At 43.6% G+C, this 22,493-nt stretch overlaps 1 protein-coding gene across 3 annotated transcripts in view; it reads left to right on the top strand.

Annotated features, from left to right (window-relative positions):
- The first annotated feature begins 499 nt into the window (after window positions 1-499).
- The window catches only part of LRP8 (LDL receptor related protein 8), a 172,479-nt gene continuing 150,485 nt past the window's right edge, over window positions 500-22,493 (top strand). For 2 of the 3 annotated variants that reach the window (XM_015636257.3, XM_015636256.3), the window contains exons 1-2: window positions 502-654; window positions 1,480-1,599. In XM_015636257.3, the coding sequence (XP_015491743.1) occupies window positions 585-654; window positions 1,480-1,599 (190 nt within the window). In that variant the 5' untranslated portion in view covers window positions 502-584. Of the gene's footprint in view, window positions 655-1,479; window positions 1,600-22,493 lie in introns of all 3 variants that reach the window. The other variant, XM_015636258.3, reaches the window with a different exon arrangement.

Genomic DNA, 22,493 nt, shown 5'->3' with positions numbered 1-22,493 from the left:
AATTAAGTGGAGATGACCACATCAGTATGGCCATAATGAAATCCCGCAGTGGGAGATCTGAAGTAATAAGGAGAGCACACAATTTGTGACTCGAGGCCATTTAAACGAGTCCGCGTGTTTAATTGGCTTAATAAAATTCATATCATGAATGAGGCTGTCATTGTAACAGGGACCACCGAGGGCGGCTCAGGACCTGAGAGCCTGACCCAGTCAGGTCCAGCAGGGCCCAGGCCCGCCCATCCCAGCGAGAGCTCCAGGGAGACCAGCCCGGCCTGGGAGCGCGCGTCCGAGCGCGGCCGTGCCATCTGCGGGGCTTCCTTGCTGTGGTCGCGGGCTGCCGGGGGAGGCGTCCCGCAGGTGTCCCTCTGGCGCTCCTGCGGGGGCGGGATGCCGGCGGTGGCCGCGCTCTCCGGGGCCGAGCCGAGCGGGGCCCGCCCAGCGGGGCGCGTCACGGCGGCGGCGCGGCGGGGCGGGGGCGGCGCCGGCCGCAGTCGGCACGGGGCGGGCAGCGAGAGGCGCGCCGGCTGCGCGCACCCCGCACACGGCGCGCTGCCACCGAGGGAGGGAGGGAGCGAGCGAGCACCATGTGCCGGCCAGCGCTCGCCCGGCTGCTGCTCCTCCAGCTGCTGCTGCTCAAGCTGCACCTCGGCAAAGGTGGGTCCGGCGCCGCACGGCCGCTCTCTCTCAGCGCCGGGGTCCCCCGGCCTCAGCGCTGCCGGGGAGGGGGCGAGCATCCTGCCGGCAAGGGCACCCCGGGGTGTGCGGCCGCGGGTGCCCCTCGCCCCGGTGCCCTGCGCGGGGTTTGGGACCTACGAATGGTCGGGAACGCTCGGGGGTTGCGACCTGCGGGGGCCGGGCACGCTCTTCAGCGAGCGAATGCAGCCCGAGAGCTGGTGACAGGAGCTGCCACCTTTAATCCCTTTCAGAGGGGATTTGTGTCTCATCAGGGCAGCGCGGAACCGAGTCTGCAAAGCAGATTTGCTCCGTTCTCCCCCCGCCCTCAACTTTAGTTGGGTCAGGTCCCTTTTCCCGGGACGGCGCCGGTGCCTGTTCTGCCCCGCGTCCCCAGGTGTCGGTGCGTTTTGCCCCGGTAACGGATGCGCAGGAGGTCCCAGCATCGCTGCGCTTTATAATTTTTCTTTGTCTGTTGTATTTCGGGTTTAACCATCTTCTATTCCCAGGCTCCTTTTCCCTCCGCCTTTAAAACAATGCGGGGAAGCACGGGAATGGTCCCTTTTATCCCTGCACAAAGCATCTTCGGGATGGCTGCCCTGCCCCCGCGGAGGCGCGTTTCCCTCAGCCCCGCACCGAGCCGCTGTGCCCCGGCGAGCCCAGCCGCAGCCCCCACCCTCGGTCGCCGGCGGCTCCCGGCGCCTTGCCCGGGTTGTCCGCGGCCGGGCCGGGCGGCGAGACGGCCCCGGGATGCTCCGGCCGTGGGAACGAGCCCCTCTGACCCAGGCGCGGCCCCGTGTCTCACAGGCGCCGTCAAAGAGTGCGAGGAGAACCAGTTCCAGTGCCGGAACGAGCGGTGCATCCCCGCCATCTGGAAATGCGACGAGGACGACGACTGCTCGGATAACAGCGACGAGGCGGATTGCCGTGAGTATCCGTGCCCCGCACGGCGGCGCGGGGGGCCGGGAAGGGCGCGCTTCCCAGCTGCGCTGCGCCTCTTTTTTATGAATGAATGAAGTCGCGCCGTCCCCGGCCGCGGCGCCGATTGGCTGCCGGGAGCAGCAGATCCGTGACGCGGCGCCGCGGGGCAGCGGCTCCTCGCTGCCGGCTCGCCCGGCCCGGCCCGGCCGGGACACCCCGAGCGCCCCGCGGCAGCCGCCACCTGGCAGCTCCCTCTGCCACTCCCCTCGCCTCCAGCAACGTCTCTGCTCAGAGCGCCTGAAAGGAACAGCGCAGTTTGTGCCCTCGGGCCAATTGGGAGAGATGTTAAATCCCGGGAAAGCCCGTGCTTAGGGCCAGTGACAGGTGCTCATTTGAAATGTTGCTTACTCATAATCATCCTACAAGATGTGGGGTGGGTGTGAGTCTTGTGTTTAAGAATGTTTGCAGTCAGGGTGACGAGGCAGATGAACAAGTAGCGCTGCTTGGCTTGTCAGTGTCAGCCGTGTAACACTAACTCTTTCATAGTGTAAGGGAAGAGAGAGCAAGATCTATATCACAATTCTGAGGAAATGGTACTCGTTCCTTCTCCTGCGGTCTGGCCCTGGTGTGTATCAGTGAAAGCCCATAAACGCTGGGTACTTTGTAGGGTTGAGCTGTTGTAACTTGGCTGTTATTTTGCTTACAGCTTCTGATTGCCGGGCAGAATTTGTCTCAGCCATGGAGTGTAAGAAGCATCTGTAAAAGAAGTTACAGAGTCTAAATCTTGAAAAGAAGTATCTTTTTAATTTGAAGATTAAAGTTGCAAATATTGTAGCAAGTACCACATCTCTTGAATGATCTCTGTAGCATAGTAGGTGTTGAATGTGCATTCTGTGCATGAACTCTTCAAGCTCATAGACCCAGTGAATATATCACGAAAAGAAAGGTCACTGGTTATGTGTTTTTCCATTAATGATTTTCCTGTTAACATCTTCTCGCATAAGTCTGTGTCAGGTGCTATTCAGAGTGAAGTCTAAGTAGATGAGTTTAAGGAGAGCAGGGATTCCCAAACTCTTAAATTATACCAAGACGTTCCCTGTGAACACCCCATAACATTTCTTTCTGGTTGCTGTTTTTATTCTGAGGACTTGATTGGCTTTATGTATGGGTTGTTTTTTTTTATGATCTGGGGAGTTAGAAGCATTAATTGAGATATAGAAATGGCTTTTACAGGAATTATAATGGTACTATTTAGAGGAAACTTAGAGGAATGTTTCACATTGCAAAAGACTCAGGGAAGCTGGGGGTGACTGAGAACTACCGTGGACTCTTGTGTAGCCATAACTGGGAATGTTTTCTCTGAAGCGTCTGTTTCCCAAGAGACACACTCTGTGGAGTTTCCATTAATTAGTTTCCACTAATCTGTGGAAGCACTGGGAATCTCTGAGCAGGTATACAATGCTGTTCTTGAAGCCTTCTATTTAAAACCTCTGAGCACTGTGATACAAAGGCTTGGTGAGCTGCAGGTGACCTGTGGGCAGTGCTTTTGGAGCTGCTTTTCAGAGGTTGGGATCATGGCAGGAGGAGCATCTTGAATGGATTCTGGACCCTGCATCCCACATGAAAGATTAGGTTTGTGTCCTGAGCTCTTGCCCTGCCATGAGTGAGTGGTTCAGTATCTGGGCTGCTTTTTTATTTTCACTTTTTCCTTATGATCAACCCTCTAAGCATTGTGTCAGGAGAGAGAGTGTAGGACAATATGCTGTTGAGCATCAGCTCAGTGTGGATTGTGCTTTGTTAGAATGCTCATTGCATGTGATTTAGGTTTATTTCAGAGGGGTTTTATAGTTCTTGCATTTGGGGGTGGTGAAAATATGTTCTTCACTTTAATCTGAATTTTGCATTTATTATTGATTGGGGATCAGACTACAGAAATTGCTCATGGACTGTTAATTTATTTCATATATAGAGAGACTTTGCAGTTGCTTCTTCAAACAGGCTGAAAGACAAAACTTGCATTTGTCATGCACGTTTTTCTCACTTAAATTGTTCTGAACACTGTTTTATTCTGAAAGTGCATACTGCTTTTCAGCATATGGAATGTTTGGAGTTCTGCTCCCTGGGTGAAAAAATACATTCCATGTTTTCTCTTCTAGATACTGCCTCTGTTATCGCTTCTGTAATAAACAGATATTTATTTTAAAATATTTTATGAACATATGGAATAGAAAAAACTGTTCTGGAAAACTTAGCATGCCAGAGTGGTGATGGAGAGGGAAATGAATATGCAGGTAGCCTGCTGGCAGTGAGTACTGATAAGGACCCTGATAACCTTTGTAATTACTTGATGATTCTTCTTCCCAGAGCTGATAATGTATTTGTAATAGCTTATTGCTGCTTGTGTATATGCTCCCTTTTTGAAGAGATGGGATAGTCTTTATCTGTGTGAAGAATTGGTTTATCAAATCAATTCCTTGTGGTAGATGGTCTAATACACTGGAAAATTTTTTAACCAGGAGTATCTTAAATAGTTGGAAAGAGTTGATTTTTTTTTTTTTTTGACAGGATTCTATGGGCTTCCTACTAAAAATTGTCTTTGTGCAAGAGTGAATTTTTGTTTGTTTGCTTTTATTTGTGTCCCTTTTGTGTTGTGTCCTGTGTCTGTTCCCGTTTCCCCCCATCCTCCCTGCCCCAAGATTTGCTGCCATATTTTGGATTCTAAGGCGAATGTTTCAGTAATGGAGCTGTATCACATCTTGGCATTTGCTTTCCTCTGAAACCCTTTTCTGTTGTGGCTGGTAGTTCAACTTACCTACTAAAGGTCTGATGCGTGAGTTAATATAGCAAACATTGGACCTGAACTCAGTTCTAGTTTTTAAGGTGTGTTAATTTTATCCAGGACAGGGTTTCTGGGCTAGCAGAAGAATGGTAGCCAAGGAAGCTGCCAGGAAGGGAGGAGATGTTGCTCGTTTGTGTATAGGCACATGACTTGTGAAATGTTAAGAGAAAAGGAGGATACACTAATTTGTGTGCATTTTAGAAATATATAAAAATAAAGCAGTAAACAGATTGCCTAAATATGAAGATGCCTTTTTGCTGTCATCTTTTCAGAAAGTTATGACATTTTGAGGAAATGAAAATAAAAAGGGAGTAGAGATGTTCCTTAAAATGTATCTGTGGAAAGGAAACTAAACTCCAGAGAAAAACAGTGGAAGTTACACTGTTTAGATTACTGCGGAAATCAAGTTGTAAATTCTGGAATTAGAAATCTTGGGTACATATTGCAAAATTTAAACCTGTCCTAAAACTATTTGTTCTGCTCTATGCAAAAGGATTTGATTGGGCTCAGTCCAGTCTGTGTAGACTTGGAAAGACAAAATCCCAGTCACAACTTCCAGCTTGCAGTGCTGTGATCTGCACTAAATGTGGTCCATGCAACAAGGCCAGGGCTCCAGGGCTGCTCTGCATGTGATTTCTGTAGAGGCATTTTAGTCCTTCCCTGTGATACATTTTCCTCTCTGGAAATGCGGGAAAGACTCTTATAACTCACTTCACACAATGCTTGCAGATGCACTGTCATTGAGACATTTTTTGTAATGGTACAGCAGCAACTTTATAAAACATCAAAGCTACTTTTGTAGTAGGAAAAATGTCCATTTTTTGAGGCACAGTGTTTCAGCAAAAGCATTCTTTGCTGAGGTACTAAAAATGTGGGATACTGACTTTTTTTTCTGTCTCCCTCAGGAAAGGTGGAGGCTGCAAAGCCAGGTCAGACTAGGGATCCATGTGCTGTGTGTCCAGGGTGCTGCTGCTGTGTGACACATCACCCAGAATGGAAAATCCTAGAGTGCTGTTCCTAAGGGGGAGTGGCTCTTGGAGACTTTTTCCACAGCTTTACAAGTTCATTCCTGCTTACCATTGTAGCCAGCAGAAAACAAGACCTTGCAAACAGCAGCCAGCCACAATATATTTGACGCAAAATAAGAGCTCTTACTTTGATAGCTGTGTTTGATTTTATTTTTATGATGTAAGTATGGTTCACATTATCTTAACCCAGATGTGAGTGTGGGTGAAACACACTTGAGGACCTCTGCTTAAATGTTTCACTGTTGAATAAACACTAAATGTGGCAAAGAGTATAATTGCAAAAAGCAATCAGTAGCTTAACCAGTTTTGTAAAATTAAACACAAGATGCAGGATCGTTTTAACTTTGTAATACCTGCCTGCAGGGGGACACATCCAAATGCAGAATTACTATTTCTTCTTTAAAGCTCCATTTTCCACCTTTGCACTGGTACCCTTTCTGTTGAGTTGCTTGCTGGTGAGGACTGCTCATTGGGATATTTTATAGACAGGGTTGAGACAGGCTGAGGCAGCTTCAGGTATGAGATGCAGTCTGAAGGGAGTTCAAAACCTGTTCCATGTGTCCAGGGTAAACATGTGGCATCAGCAAACATCCCCTACCTCAGCCCTTGCCTGCCTTGTGGCCACAGAAGGTGGCTGTGTACATTTCCTTTGCAATTGGGAGGAGGAAGGACTCCTGTTCTTCCACTGGCTTTGTACAGAGAGTCCGCAGAGTTTGACTCCTGCTGCCTATGTGGAAGCCCAGGAGGCAGCCTCATTGTCTCTATGCATTTCAGTTGAAGTTTCACTAGAGCTGGAATTCGGGAGTAAAAACATATCAAAAAGCCTATTTGAGAACTAAATTCTGGGTCCTGTGCAGAGTTAAGTATGGTCTGGGTGGCTTTGAAGCACAGGAGTGTAACTGTGTGCCAGGCTTGTAGGTTTTGGGATGTGACCAAGTGACACACTCACAATGCCACATGTATTCTATAACTTTTTGTCCTTTGTCATGCATTGCTCCAATTTTTCTTTCTGTTTTGTATTGAGCCAGTGTCCTGCATGCTGAGTGATTGCTGCCTGCCACTCTGGAGATGCCTGCACACGTCGCCACATGGAATTTTAGGGTTCCTTTCCATACGCACGGTCATATGCTCTTGATTGTGTCAGTGATAGTTTAACTGTGTTGTGTGACCAGCTTGCATGCTTATCCCAAAACTGGAAGCACTAGGAAGACTGGTGTTGAGAGGCAGGACTTGTTTGCTTTTCTGTGTGGCTGATGCCTGCCTGTCCTGGTTTGTACTGGGTTCATGTCCAGCTTAGGCTCAAAACCAGTTACTTATTTCTTGTGTTCTACAGTGAATGTTTTTAGTCCTTTATATTCATTTTTCATTATATTCTTAGTGTCTGCTGTGAAAAAACGAACTTGCATGTTTTTGGTGTCTGGATTATCTCCCCTTTTAGTGCACCCTGCTGCAATGTTTATGTAGAAAATCAAGTTTTAAGCACATGCTCTTCTCCTTTTCCATATTTCCTGGTACATTTTCTTGACGAGTTCTATTTATGCAGTTTTATTTATTAAGCAGTCTAGATGCAGACCGATTTCCAGAAGGTGGTGATTTTCTATCACTCCTGCTCATAGTCTGGAGAAGAAGGAGAGAACTGAGATGGGACCACTGAAAAACAGAAGAGAGAACTGGGGTGTGTGGGAGAGACACTGGGGACATGGTTACAGAGGGAAATGAGTGCTGCTGCACTATAGCAAGAAGGCACAAGAGTTGCTCTAGATACAGTTACAGGAATGAGCTGTGAGCTGAAAAGCTTTTCTGGGGTCAAGGAGAATGGAAAGAGTGAATATAATTATTAAGTTCAAGAAGGAAATTATGAAAGTGCAGTTCAAACCAACATGACTTGGTTTGTTTATTAGAGAGCTCAGAGCTGTCATTCAGAGGATACGAGCATATTGTGTATTTTGAGCCAAGGTAGGAAAACTTCATCCAGAGCATTTTAATGTATAAAGAAGCTGTGGCTGCCCCATCCCTGGCAGTGCTCAAAGCCAGGCTGGATGGGACTCTGAGCAACCTGGTTTAATGCAAGGTGTCACTGCCCTTGACAGGAGGTTTGGAACTGATGGTCTTTAAAGGCACTTCCAACCCAAACCATTCTGTGATTCTATGAAAAGCTGATGCAGACCAGTTCTCTTGTGTCTGCAATGTTCTACACCCAGGCTTAGCATAGGTCAGTCAGACTTGTGATTTCTGACTGATTGATGTTAAAAGTGGAAAATACTTAGGATAATTTAATATTAATCAGAAAATGTTCAGAAGTTTATTCAAATTGCAATTATAAGACCAGAGAAACCAAGTGTAGTGTGTTGGTGAACACATTTGTCTTACAAGCCTACACTAAGAGATTGCCAGTGCTAGAAATAATAAGTTTTCTTGACTCCATTGTCTACCTAAAGGACCATGAAACACTCTGTTACACCTGAAAATGTCTAACCATTATTGATTCTCACAGCTGTTTCTAATACAGCAGATACCCAGCTTTTGTTTCTGTTGGCCTTTTCAATGCTATCAACTTTTTGAATTCACTGACAGATCTGCTATGTCTTTGGTGTGCCTCAGAGATTGATGTTGTGTTAGAGATGCATTTGTGGTAGAATTGATTTGGTGTGAAGTTCTCCTGGTCCTTTTACTGGTGACCTTTTCTTCTCTACAGCTTTCCCATTTTCCTGCAGCTTTTCCCTGGTAATTTCAAAGATGCTCCCAAAGCATGCTGTTGCTCAACTCTGCTTTTCTGTGTCACTATACTTTTCTGTGTCTGCCTTATAAAATACTGTAAGATGTCAGTTGTTCTTTCTTTTTTTCCTTTGCCCAGGAAAACAAATCAGTAAGTTGTGTTTGGGTGATAGAGATGAAGATTTGGGTTGCTGCTTCTTGTCTTGTGCAGTAGCATGTCCTTGGCAGAAAAGGAGTCTGCCTGCTCTGGTGTGCTCTGCTCCCATTTGCTGCTTCCAGCCAAAGGGAAATCCTTACTATTTTATGGTGCATATGCAGGAAGTGTTGGAAAAGCTGAGTGTAGTTTTTCTAACTCTCTATTTTCCATTAAAATTATTAATATTTAGATACCCACAAGGGAGGGGAAAAGGGTAAAAGGCCCTTTGATAAAATTAATGCAGATTTTCTGCTCTGTGAAAAATTCTGTCTGAAATGCAAGCGATAAAAATCTGATTAGATTTTAGAAGTTACAATAATACTGTTAGTGAGTAGAAAAATAAAACTACACCCTTCCACACTGAAATATTTTCAAAAGCCAGATTTTAACCTTTGCAAAGCCAGAAGATTTTTAAAGCAGGGTTGTGAGCTCTCTCACTTATGGTCTCTCAGGGTGAGATATCCTGTTTCTTGCCATAGTAATGATGCCCTGGTAGACTGTGCTTCTGTTCCTGGCAAGGCCCATGACTTTCCTTTGCAGAGCTATGGCAGATCTAGCAGCCCTGTGCCTTTCTCCTCATGAAGAGGTGAATAAATGGTGTTTGAGCTCTTCTGCTCCAGAGTGACTCAGCTGTTCAAGAGTCAGCAGTCAAGCCAAGAGCAGGAATGAGGCCTCCTACCTACCAGTCCAGTGCCCAACACACACAATTGCTCCTTGCAGAGGTACCTGTTGGACAAGTGGAAGGGTTTCAGTTTTTTCTCCAGGTTTCCTGGTTATTTTCAGCCTAAGCTAAGGCCTGGCAATCAGTCCAACCTCCCACTTAATGCCAAGAGCAAGTGTTAGAAACTAGGAGTGAACAGGATTTAGAGCAGGGTTGGAGCAAGGCTTACAAACCTTTGGGCTGCAGCCATGTAAAGTGAGTTTTATTGCAAATTATTTTTCTTAGATGTTCTATTTCTGATACTTCAATATTATTAAATGCATTATTAATATTTATTAAATGCTTGAGAGCATGTGTGGCACTGTACCAGGACGGGAGCAGTGAGGGACTCAGTTTCCATGGCAGCAGGAGCACAGTCCTGTACTTGCAGAACCAGAAGGACTCTTTTTGGCAACTGCTGTCTGTGCTGTTGTGATTACTTTTTCGTTTTAAATATAGATATATTATTTAAAATCTAATTCATTGGTGCTGCAGAATCTTGTCCATCCTGAGTGTGAATTTTGCCTGCTGTAAGTTTCTTTATCTATTTCTTGAGTTCTAGCTTTGTTTCTGTGGCTTCTGTGGTTTGATTTCTTTTACTTGCAAAATAGTGAAAGAGTACAAGTGTGTGTTTAAAATTCATTGTAATAGGTGGAAATTTTCTCTTGATTTTGGTTAAATTTGAAATGTTACATTGTTATAGACTTTTCCTTAACAGGTAGAAATAGCATAGATTTATCAATTAAAATAATTGTTGAAGAAACTGGTGTGTGCAACTCTTAACTGTACTATGTCCCTTATTTAGATAACTGCTCCAGTTCTAGGTTTTAACTTTGTATTTTATTTTAGCTGGCCTTGTTTCATACTTTCTTTCATGCTGCCTTTCTTGATACTTAAGGTGATGTACAGTGGGGTGATACTTTGCTTCATTTCAAGGGGTGAATTAAATTTTTTTGCTTGATCACAGGTCTTTGTCCTGCTGTGCAATTACCCAGTTGAGGTTTTCTGTCTGTCTTTGCTTTCCATGTATAAAGTTAATGTGATTAATTTCTTTTCAGACTTTTTCTGGTTTTGTTGTTCTAGGTGAGTAAGGCTGTAGGCATCTTTCCAAATGTGTTGCATGAGTTTCCTACGATAGATAGCAGCTGCTTGGCTTTCTGTTTGAGCAGTGATTGTAAAGCAGTAAACCTTGCTGGATTTACTGGAAGTGTTCCATCCAGATATGATGCTACTCTGTGAGATCCAGAGAATCGTTAAGAGCATAAAAATCAGCTGCAGCAGGAGTAGTGAATATGCCTGCACTGAGAATAAGAATTCTGGATGTAAACGTACAACTGTTCCTGTAGACTTTTCATCCTGAATCACTGTTGCATCTATTGAGCTACTCATAAACAGAGAAATGGCCCAGTTTCTTTGATAGCAAATGTCAGTGCTGACTGATGTAGGCCAAGAAATACACCTCCTGCCTCTGTAACTCAGTGCTTCTATTCTTGTTTGTGTGGTTGTGTTACACTCATTACACATTTGTCATCCTGTGGCTGCTTAGCAGTTCAGTTTTCTATGAATCTTCCCCATACAAATGGGCTAAATATTATCTCAGGGATGTGAAAGTTGATGCTTGGGGAAGTTACTTTGCCCAAGGCTGTAGAGTGATTCAGCAACTCATTGTGAACATTAGTGACTCGTGAAGAAAGTCCCCAATTTCTTTTTTCAGGTGCATTATTGCGTTGTTTTACACAGATAATCGTGTTCCTTGGATTAAGCAACTGCTCAAGGACTTTGCCTTTGTCGTATACAATTCATAAAATATTCAGAAAAACCCCAGTGTTGAGACAACTCACCATTCCAAAATTTTAGTGCTTGGTCAAATGCAAGAAATGCTTCAAATATCTCACTGCTTGTATTTAGTGTCAAGAGACACAGGAAATACAGATGTTTGAGGAGTAGCATAATATCTTTATTCCAAAATGAACTTAATTTTTGTACATTCCAACATATCCTGGAGCATAGCCTGTGTGCAGTCAGACTTCAGTACTGCAAGTGACTTCTTTAGCTGGCCAAAAGTGCCTGTTGTGAGACAGCACACAGCAGACTTTTTATTTGCTAAAGTGGCTCTTCCCATTTTATGGGTGTCTCTTTTACCTCTTTCACCTCCTGCCCACCCCTTGCTGTTATCTGAGCATGAACTACTGAAGTAACTTATCAGTCATGAACCCATTCCCCCATAAATTATTAGTAATGTATCATTTTCTGAAAGGAACCAAGATAACTGAGGGAGTTTAATTTGCTATTGTTTATTTTATTGTTGCTACTCTTTTCCTTCTTCCTTTCTCGTGCAGAATAACAAAGATACAGTTAAATTGCGCAACTCTGAAGTTTGCACAAGGTGGGCTCAGTACATGATTTAGGAGGGGTAACCTATATGGGAACTGCTCTTTGGCAGGTGATAAATAAGGAGTTTCAAAGTGAACCTCTGGACTAATCTCTGCCAGGATCACATTGGTGTGTTGAAATCGCTTTACTTCAAGCTCTTTACTGGATGATTTCTGTTCCCCCTTTTCACAAGAGCTCTTTTAACCCAGAAATCTGTCCTATTTTTTATAAAATAATGTGGTATGTGTATTTGCCCAAGGTGCCAGTGCGTGTTGATCCCTGAAGTGAAATTAGGATTAAGAAGCTGCATTGACAGGTGCTGAAAAGAATCATATCTGTCCAGTTCTTGACTGCAGGGTCTCTGATTGTGGCATAGCACTTCAAAGAGAGTGAGTGTAGAGCGGGGAGAAATCCTGGGGCACCCTTTTGTAGAGGGAAATGATAAATAATGTACTTAATTTTTCTCCATGGTTGTGGACAAGCATATGCCTGAGCAACGTGGAACCTTTCCCAGGCTTGCACACAGCATCTCATTGCCTTGCTCTTCCTTCCAGTCTTTTCCCATGAGTTTGGCCATTAATTCTCAGAGCTCTGTTTCACAGAGTGCCCATCCTCAACAGCAATGCACAAAGCCTTTGTTAACACCTTCCCTCGCTCAGGCATTGCAGGGAGCTGTGCAAAGCTTGGCTGAGAGCAGCAGGCATTTCTTCACATTCGATTGTGCACACAGTCATGTGAATATTGCAAGCCTTTATTTGTGCTAATGCTTGTAGAAAGGATTAATAATTCCTGCACAAATGTTGTACTTAAGCTAGCAAGAGACTGCTAAGTTCACTTTGCCCAGACTGAATTATTTAATTTACAGTATTTTTATATTTTGAGACTGAAATGCAGGTTGAGGCTGCCAGGGTGACAAGTGTTGGAGATTCCAGAGCTGATGTGGAACTCCACACCTGCTGACTGTTTATTCCAGTTCAGGGCTGTTGTGAACCAGATTGTTGGGCACTGTGAAGTGCCCTGGCAAGCAGTACCCCGGGAGATGTGTGTTCACAGAATAAAAGCCATCACTGTCACTGAACAGTTTTGATCCTCCAGCTTTCAAGGTCAGGACTGAGATATTCAGCACCATGGGGAATGCTGCATTCCTGCAGCAAGACTCAGGGTTTTGTTGGGGATTGTGGAGTCCTTGGCTTATGGGGCTCTTGCCCTGGCATCTTCATCCCTGCCTGTTCAGTGCACTGGAGGAGTGTTTCAAGAAAACCTGAAACCAAAATATCCTTTTGGAAGACTGTTTTCTTTCCTTTTCCAAGCAGGCTGGATAGCTGTCAGTGAGTTGTCCATAATAATAAGGGTTGAGCAGTGATCTTTGTTGCTTACTGGTTCCTTTTCTGAGCCTTGTTGTGCAGGCTTTATCATCATATCACAGGGTTAATTTTAGAATGCAAAAAAGATGCTTCTGTGACAGTGAAAACCACCGAGGGGGAGGAAGGCAGCCAAGTACAGGACCTAATTTTCCCCCTTCCTACAAAAGTGTTTTTTTCTTCCTGTGGGGGAGTGTGAGTTTGAATGTGGCATTAGAAACATATTCATCAAGGGGTTTAGGGCAGAATCTTGCTATGTTGTTTTTGAAAAGGGTTCTCTCCTTGCTACTTGTTTCTAATGAAGTCATGTGGGATTAGGTTTCCTGGGAGGAAAAAACAAACCTGATGAGATCTAGAACAACAAACTGGAATCCCCTTAATTTAATTTATGGCCATTCTTTGTGCCTGTGGTACACCTGAGAGCTGTATCACCTTTTCTGAAGATTGCTGGGGGTGAATTTCCTGTAGGTGAAGCGTTTTGGTGCATCAGCTTGACCTTTTACATAGAAAAAGGGCATGTGTAAATGTCACTTTTCTACAGTAGTCAGTAGGGATTATCTGCCATTGTGTTGGGTTTTTTCCTCTGCTTTTATAATAGCAGAGATTTTTACAGCAGTTTGACATGTAAAAATGATGGAGGTTTCACTCTCTTATGCTGGATAAATTCTTGTCAGTAAATGGGAAGGAGATGATTCATACCTATTAAGACTGTGTGTGAGAGAGTTATATTTCTTATTGGATATGAAGGGGAAGATGGAGGCTCTCATTTCACTCTGAACTGTTAGAATTCAAAATGTTACATGATGAGTGTCTCGGGACTTAGGGAAGATATTTGCTGTGTGTTCTGCTCTAATTAATTGTAATGTTTGGTGGGGGTTCCTTATTACTTTAATCTGCGGACAGCGCTGTCCTCTGATGTTGAAAGTTGAAGAGAGAAAACATCTTGTCTGTGTGAGGGCTCAGCCTGATCTTGCTGCTGCAGAAGTCTCTGAGGAAATGCTGATTGGATATTTTAGATTGCTGACTAAAACTTGGCCCTGCAGCTTCAGAACACAAACCTGAGCTGCTCCCTGCTGGCGTAGTTGTGTTGAGATGGATGTCTCTTAGCTGGAAGAGCTGCTGCTGTGGACCTAGAAAGGCTGAAAGGAGATGGATTTGTGTGGTCCATGAGGTCCTGCTGAGAGAACAGCTCTGGCACAGGGCTGTGCTGGTCAGGGCTTCTTCACAGGGCCACCCTGACCAGCCAGGCAGAGCTTCACCTTGGGTACATTTTATCTCCTGAGGTGGGCCTGTGAAATAATGGGGAGGGGAACAGTGTTGGCAGGGATATATGCTGGATAAAACATGAGTTTTAAGTGATACTTCAAGGGATTTTTGTTCTTCATAGTTACAAACAGTCACAACTGACAAAAGGAAGCCTTTCCAAACTCAAAAATCAATGGCTTCATGCCTGTGGTGTTCACAAAATGTTTTATGCAGTAGTTTTCACCAGGGTATTACCCTAACTTTCTTTTAGCCTCTAGAAGTGCATAGAGCATCATTGTGGAGCTACAATACAAATTCTGGCCTTGGACCACTGTTTTGTTCCAGTGAGGATTAGCTGCTCTCTAATTCTGTTTTAGGGGTGAAAGTACAGTTTCATTCCACTCCTGATCTCATGCATCCCCCTGCTACAATGTTGTGGTGAGGACTTGCCATTGGCAAGCCGTGGAAATAGAAACCATCCATATTTTCTTGTCCATTCAGTCTGTCTCCAGTACTTCTTTTGTTTGTGTTTCCCAGTGTCCTGCTAAAGGAAAGATCAATGGCAGACATATTTTAGTTTGTGATACCCTTAGTTTTATAATGATCTTGCTTGCAATTTGGATACTGTAAAATTGCTCTCTTAGGCTGCTTAATCTGCATTTACGGCTCTGCTCTTTGGTGGAAGAGGCCAAACTCATTCTAATGTATGGTGTGTTATTCCACAGCTAAAGCAAGTTCTTCCTGAGCTAAATTTCAGGTGTCTCTTCTTTCTGGAGCAGAAAGACCCAGAGCTCTCAGTGTGATACAGGTGCAGCATGTAGGCCTGAACTTGGACACAGGAAGTCTAAAAGTGCAGAAGATCACAAGGTTAACATGGTATTTAAATTTTATTGAGAATCTGCTTATGACAGGAAAATCCTCTCTGTGGCTTTGACTTTGCCAGTGGTGTTCACCCTGGCCTGAACAGCACAGCAACAGCAGTTTCTCCAGGCTTGGCTCGTAGTTTGCAGTGTTACCTATCACAGCAGGAAAAGACCCAAGGAAGATGAGCAGCGTTCCTCAGTCCCACAAAATGGAACTACTGCCTGGGTTCCAATTAAAGTCCCAATTAAAGCTCCTCGCCCTGCTTGACAGTATTGTATCCATGCCTGAATATGGCTTGTAAAGTCTCAATATTATTGCTTTAATACACTTCCTTATGAGAAAACTTGAAGTTCATTTCTGGTTTAGATATTGTGCAATATATTCAAGTGACAAAAAGAAGCAAAGCAAGAAAACTCCAACCCTGAGCCATTTGCAGAGGTGCTTTTTCCTGCTAAGCTGCAGGCTACTAGATTGCAGAGCTCTTGGTGAGTTCAAAGTGAGTTTATTGTTGCTGTATGGGTATTTAGTGAGTCAGTGTAAACCTCTTTAATTCTGTTACGTCAGTAATGCAACTTTCATCCTGCTTTTTCAGTACCCTTTCTCAGGTAACATTAACAGGATTTCCCTGTAAAGTATGGGTACTAAAACACTTCCAGTACATTAGATGTTTTGTTTGACTGGAAAAAACGAGCAGGAAGAATTGCCAAATGTGAGTAGGCATTCTCCATCTCTATCACTGCTGTGCACTTGTTTATAAGTATATGAACTTGATGGAGATTTGTTTTGATGAGCTTTTGCCAGGTTGGCCTTTGTTCTAACAGCATTATGACGGCCTTGGAGTTTTCCAGCATGCTGTCTCTCCTCTAGATGAAGAGCAGGTTACTGTGACTCAGACCTGCCATTCTATTACAAAGAATTTCTGGGCAGGTGCCTGTAGAGTAAACCTGTACTGCTCTTGCAAGGATCTTTGTTCATGAAGGCCATTCCAGGGGAAACCAGCGAGAACCAGGCCTGCTGAAGGGTCACTTGGGTGCTTTTGACACTTCTGTCCTCAGGTCTCCACTGGAAAAATGCCTCCTTGTGCAGAGAGCTTGTAGTGTCAGCCTGCTTGATTGGGCTTCACACCTTTGCATCAACTTATTGTTGCTATTTTCCATGGAATTGGCTGTGCATGCAGAAAACTGCTGTCAATGCAGAGAAATGGAAGGGTGCAGCTGCGTGTCAGGAAGGTGCTTCTCTGCTGCAAGAAGTAGAAATAGGAAAGTTAAAATGCCTGCCCTACCTGTCTGATTGTTAGTGGGGCAGATAGGCTCCGAAAGTAATACTAAGGTTATTCTGTAAATTCCCTATTTTTAAAAATGAAAACAAGAAGTCTCATTGTAGCCATTGATGGTATGCATCGAGAGCAGGAAATCTATCTGTATTAAAATGTGCCTGATCAGGCAGGGACAGGCACTTGGAATAAAATCCCTTTCTGAGCTTTCATTGACAGCCTCCTTCAGGTCTCATTTTCCTAATTTTCCCACTTGTGAGATGGGGAAGTGATTTGTCTTTATTTTTCTAGAATAGTGCAGTCGATAAATGGGCAAAAGAGTGGAACAGGAGCTTGGTATTGCTGTTTAGTTAAATGTGTGTGCTTGCAAACAAAATCAGCAAGTTGGCATTTGGTCAAGAGAAGCAGCTTTCAAGTTTAGAGGGATGGACTTCTGAATCCAGTAAGAATATTGAATGCAACCCAGATGGCATCCTGGAGGGAAGTTCTGTGGCATCAATTAGCTTGTAGGTGACCATGCTTCTAGCCAACTGTGAGTTACTTGGCAGCTTGCCACTTGACTGCTAGTGAAAATTCAAGAGCAATGAGATGAATTAAAGTTCCTCAGAGACAAAGAGAAAGATGTCTTCACTTGAGAAAAGAGATTTAAGCTGTCTGCTTTTGTACAGCCTCATATCTCAGCATCACTTATATACATTTCTTTGCTGAATTTGTATATATAAACCCATTTAAAACTTCTCTCAAATTTCACATGTACTTTGTTCTGAAGAAGGAATCTGCAAATAAAAGGGCCACCAGTAGCTGGATCAGTGCCCACCAGTGCCTTTGTAGCTACTAGAAGGTGAACTTAATTTAACATTTCCCTCTGGAAATGATATTTTTATCTAGATTTTAGGCCTTCTATATTTTGGTTAGTACTCAATGAAGATGTTGCAGTCTGGACTCAAAAAGAGCTGCCAAATCCTGAAGAACTGGCTGGGTTGTAATAGATTGTATTAGCACAATTTCAGATCATCCCACTGAGGACTGAGTCTCAGGAGCAGTAAGAATAAACAGTCATGGGACAGATGTGATTTATCTGATATTAGAATGAGCTGGGACCAGTTTTTGTTGACTTTGAGTTTGTTCATCAAGAACATAAATACTTCTGCATGGCTTTTCGTTCTTTAAAACAAATTAATTTTAAAGGGGCTTGAAATTATCTGTGTGTCTCAAGTGCCGACATTTCAGATGTCTTTTGCATCTGTGCAGTGAGGGATAATTAGGTTTGTAGAGCAGATGTTGTGGAAGCCTGCACTGCAGCATGCCTGGCTGTTTCTGGCCACAAAGATTTACTCCTGGGTGCACTTGCTTTCTTTTTATGTAGGAGAATGGCAAATTCCAAGTCTTCTGCATGCAGTAAGGACTTCAAGGTTTCATACTGAATTTAAGCAGTAAATGCTTCACTAAGAGCTTCAGAAATGAGTGGTTTTACTCTCAAGAATTTATTTCAGCTGCTTAGTACTGAGTTTTTACTTTGCACTGAAATATGTTGTGGCTTTTTCAAAAAGAGCAGAAGTGTTTGCAAGGAAGTACTGATTTTTCACTCTATTCTCCTGAGACGTAACAATTTGGAAAAAAAAGTCCCCATGGATAAAGGAATGATACCATTATCCCAGAATTGCATTCTGTTGTGTACAACCTCATGCTGAGCTGCTTGCTAAAGGGAATAAAAGGATTTTATAAATAGCCAGATAGGAACAAGGCTATGAACTGTTGGTATGGATGTACTCTAAGAGTGACCTGGAACTGACTTTAAACAGTACAAACTGTTCTTCATGACACTTTCTGGTCTGGAGATGTGGTTTTGCTGTTTTATCACATCACACAAGGTTATGTGCTTCTCCCAGTGTAGCTGTTAATGACAAAACCAATGTTTTGATTTTCAAAGGATTATATATAAAAAGCTATTAAGTGAAGGTTTTTTTATCAAAAAGTTACATCTGATTTTTTAATGAACTGACACTATTCTATGCAGTGGTTTTTTCCCTCATCATATCATCAGCTGTGCCTGTTTGTCACATACAAGGCCTTAGAGAGCTGATCTTCTGCCTTTCAAAGGCCACCCATTTGCTTTCATTCTGGGGGGGTCGAGGCTCTTTCAAAAATGACTTTGCTGGGTCATTCCTCCTGGCTTTACTCCTATACAGGACACAGGCTTGTTTTTACAGCTTCAAAAAGATGTGTGAGAAACAACAACAGCTTCAAGGAAGGTCCTGGAGACACAGCACTAAAAAATAAAAGCATTCAAAGCTTCCCAGGAGTGCATGTATATGGAAAAATACTACATGCTCAAATCAATACAGTGGGGGTTGTATTGGGGTGTGCTTTCAACTGAGCTTCAGAAATGGGCACCAGTTTCATATTTCTGTCTTACTGATGCTCAGTTGGGTCAGTTATGTTCCAATTCAGAGCAAACTCATCTTCACTTTGAAGTTATTGGAAGTGTCAGGGATTTCCTCGACCTGGTTCTTGCTTTCTTAGTGACTACTGAAGGAAGAAGCATGGGCAAGCACTCCCAGGCATTTTACAAGGAAAACCAAAGCCTATTTTTAGATTTCATTTTTTAAAATGTCTGCTGAAAAAGCTTTCTCTCTCTGCTTTGCATAAGAATGAACCTGGCAATCAGATCCTTATATAAATAAAACTTGAAGCCTTCTCAATCAATATTTTGTTCCTCTCTTGGCTCATATAGAATAAAATCACAGAAGAGCTAGTTAGTTTTCACAATTAATGCTGATCTTGCAACAAAAGTCACGATTCTAAGAGTCACCTGATGTCTCTACAAAGTCCTGGTCAAACAATTCTTTTTCCTTCTCCAGAGGTTGCATTGTCATGGCACTATTCTGCTCTGAGGATTTTATTTTTCATATCACTTTTGGCAGAATCACGTTTGAGAGCTGCACGTTTCTCGTCTTTAAATATTGTAATAATTTGGAAGTCATCCTGACAACTGAGTCATCTGAGTGATTTTCCTCTCATCTTCTGTACAAGGTGAATCCTCCTTGTGCTTGCTGTACAGGAATGTTCAATTCCTCCCTCTCATTTACTTCCAGTGGTTTCTGCAGTTCTCTCTCAGGGGCTGTGAGAGAAGAGAGAAGCAAATAAATATGGCAGAGTGTTGCTAAGAATATACAATATATAATTTCTGTTGCTGGCAAAGCTCAAAGTCTGTTTCAGTTTTCACTTGATCTTTCCAAAGAATCCCTCCAAAAGGTTCTATTATCTTATCAGAGCTGTGCTCCAAGGATGCTGGATGAACTATCAAATCCCAAAGCACTCCCGACTTTCCCACATGTAGCAGCAGCTCTGCAAGGAGGAATGGGAGCAGTGCCCTGTTCCTCCTGTGGGCAACAGCAGGCAGATCTTGCAAGGGGCACTGTAATATTTTAGTAACTGCTAATACAGTTTATTTTCTTTTGATCTCTGAGGCAGAAAAGTCTCACAAAGTTGTACATAATTTAAAATTTGGAAACTCAGCTGCTGATCATTGGCACCAATAGCTGAACTTTGAATCCGATGCAGCCAAAGGTGTCTGAGGCTAACACACATTTTATATTGGCATGGTTCCAGATAAAGGATCATTAATATTCAGGGTAGAATAGATCTTGACTTAACCTCTGGGCCCTCTATAGTGTCTCTTGTGTTATTGGTCAGTATAAAAAGCCCAATTTAATCCTCAGTAAGAATTCGAACTTTTGTGACTTTCATATTTCAAAGTCTGCTCTTCTCTCCTCTGGGATCATCTGGTGTGGGTTTATGCAGGAGCTGGGAGGACATTAGTTTTTCCATTAACATGTGACAATTGCTCATGCTCCTCTGTCTCTCCACCCCGCCCCTCCCACCCAAGGTTTTTGGCATGGTACTGCATTCCTATCAAGTCATTGCTCTTGGGCTCATGACTTTCCTAATCTCATGGGACATTTTAAATTTGGTTTTTCATCATGGTGGGTACTCCTTGGTGGTTTTGTTGAATATCTCATCTGAGTTTCTTTAAAATGCTTTTCATATTTTGTAGGAATGTCATAAGGAGGACTCTTCTCTTACCCTCTGGTCTAGTGGTGACTCAGCAGCTGCCTGGAATTCAGGTCAAGTGGCCCAAGGTGATTGGTGCTGGTAGTCCCAGGTACAGAGACCATGGGGTCTGGAGAAGGACATCTGTGATCCTGTTCCTTGCTCAGTTCCTATATTTAGGGTCATCTGGCCATCGTTACCTTTACATCTGCAAACAGATGAGTGACAAAACCTCCCCTGCAGATCGGTTTTGGCAGCACCAAAACCAGAGGGGAAATGTGGTTTGTTTTCTCTTTTGAAATCCTCCTGCAGAAAGGGAGCAGGACATGGGGGCAGAGCTTATGAAAGAAAAAGCTGTTGCGTGAGTTCAGTCTCTGACCACTTCCCTCCCAAGCAGGAGTGACACTTTTTGGTGACTGCTTACACTGACTAGAGATAAAGCAGTATCTGAAGTGCAAAGTATTTCATAGGCAGTTATCAAACCAGAGCTATCCAACCACACCTTTTGGGTGTTTGATTAAGTCTTCAATAGGATCTCCATCTTTCCCCAGTCCAAGTTGTCACAGCAAGGTTTCAGGATTTCTAACTTCTTTCTCTTATATTTGACTTCACTATTACACAAACCTATGGTCTGGTGCCTCATCTGATTACCTCCCATTTAGTACTCTTCTCAGATGAGTACCTGAAAAGCACAACCAATCCATTACACTAATGCCACTAATTGCAACTAATGAGTGTGTTTTAAAGGATTCTCAGAAGCAGATCCAGACCCAGCCTAACAATGATTCTGGTTTGTCCTTGAAGCTATAGATACTCTAATTGGGCTGTCAGTGCATCTCTGACCACCACCAAACAGGATCTGTGCACAGAATTTGCTTTCCTTCAGTGAGGATGCTAATTCAGAGCTCTCTCACACAAACTGTCATCTGAATCTATTAATAAAGTCCCTATAAAATGATAATCTTTGAGACCTATGCTTAGTTTTCCAACGTGATTGAAATTAATCAGCTGGTTTGATTAGTAGATATTAACAAGAGGTCTAACAGAAAAGCAGTGTGATCATGCAGTCATCATGACTTAAGGATACCAATCTACAAACAGACTTGACTTAACTGCAGTTCCTCTGTCTCTGCCAGGAGTAGGGGTAAGTTACAAATATATGTCAGTGCTGAGTTCTGTTGTGAACAGAGGTACCACTGATGGATCCTGGCTCCATGTGAATGCCATACAGGAAAGACACTTCTAAAATACAAGACCTATCAATGCTCACAGCTCCAGAATAATGAAAAGTTGAACCTTTAATGGTGATGTTTGCTGTACTCTTTCAGTTTAAAATCATTACTCCTTGTCCTATCACTACAGGACTTGATAAAATGTCTCTCTACATCTTTCTTGTAAGCCTCTATATATATTGAAAGGCTGCAATGAGGTCTCCTGCAGGAGCCTTCTCTTCTCCAGGAATCTGAAGGATGGGTCTGTGTCTCCTTCAGTAAAAGGACCCTTGGATTCTGTGATACAAGATGAGTTAGGAGTAGCTATGTAGCAAGAAAAAAGGGAGAAAAATGCAAGGACGAGAGAATTCCAGTGGGCAAATTCCGGAGGACACAAAGTCATAAGAATGTGCAAATCCAGTCTGCTCATGGAACAGAAATTCCAGTTGTATTTGAATTTGAGAGGGAGGCCCTGGCAGATAAAGGCTGTGAGCCCTAATTTAGTTTGGAGCAAAGGCCGGCTGGGGGGCAGTGTTTGGGAGCTTGGGGCTGTGCCTGCCTGCTGCCAGGCTCTGGCTAAGGGGCTGCTCCCTCTGTGCTGGGGGATTTTCTGGAGTCTGTCAGTGCTGAAAAGTGCTCATTAAAGGAGATGGTGCTGGTGTCAGACATCCACATGCAGGGTTGTCACAGTCTGGTTATTCTGCAAAGATTAGTTCTTTTATTGACTTCTTGCTGAAGATTGGCATGCATTTCCTGAGGAAAATCTGGACATCCTGCCCTAAAAATAGCTGAAGACAACTGGCTTCTGAGGAGTTTGCAGTCAGTCTGTGGCCTTAGAGGAAACAAATCTGTTCCTGAGCTTCTGGTGAGCCGATCCAATATGTGACTCTGTCCAGTCTTTTGCATGTTCTCTTAGCCCAAAGCTTTGACTTGTTCACCAAATCACCCCAAGTGCAACCTCCCTCAAATTCAGGTAGGATTTAGGAGGCCAATGTGTGACTGTACCATTGTGCTGGCTGTGGCTGCTCCAGGTATGGTGCCA

Source organism: Parus major, chromosome 8 (genome assembly GCF_001522545.3).
Source record: "Parus major isolate Abel chromosome 8, Parus_major1.1, whole genome shotgun sequence".
Taxonomy (NCBI): domain Eukaryota; kingdom Metazoa; phylum Chordata; class Aves; order Passeriformes; family Paridae; genus Parus; species Parus major.
The sequence above is the reverse complement of the archived record's forward strand: the minus strand, read 5'-3'. Positions and strand labels throughout refer to the sequence as shown.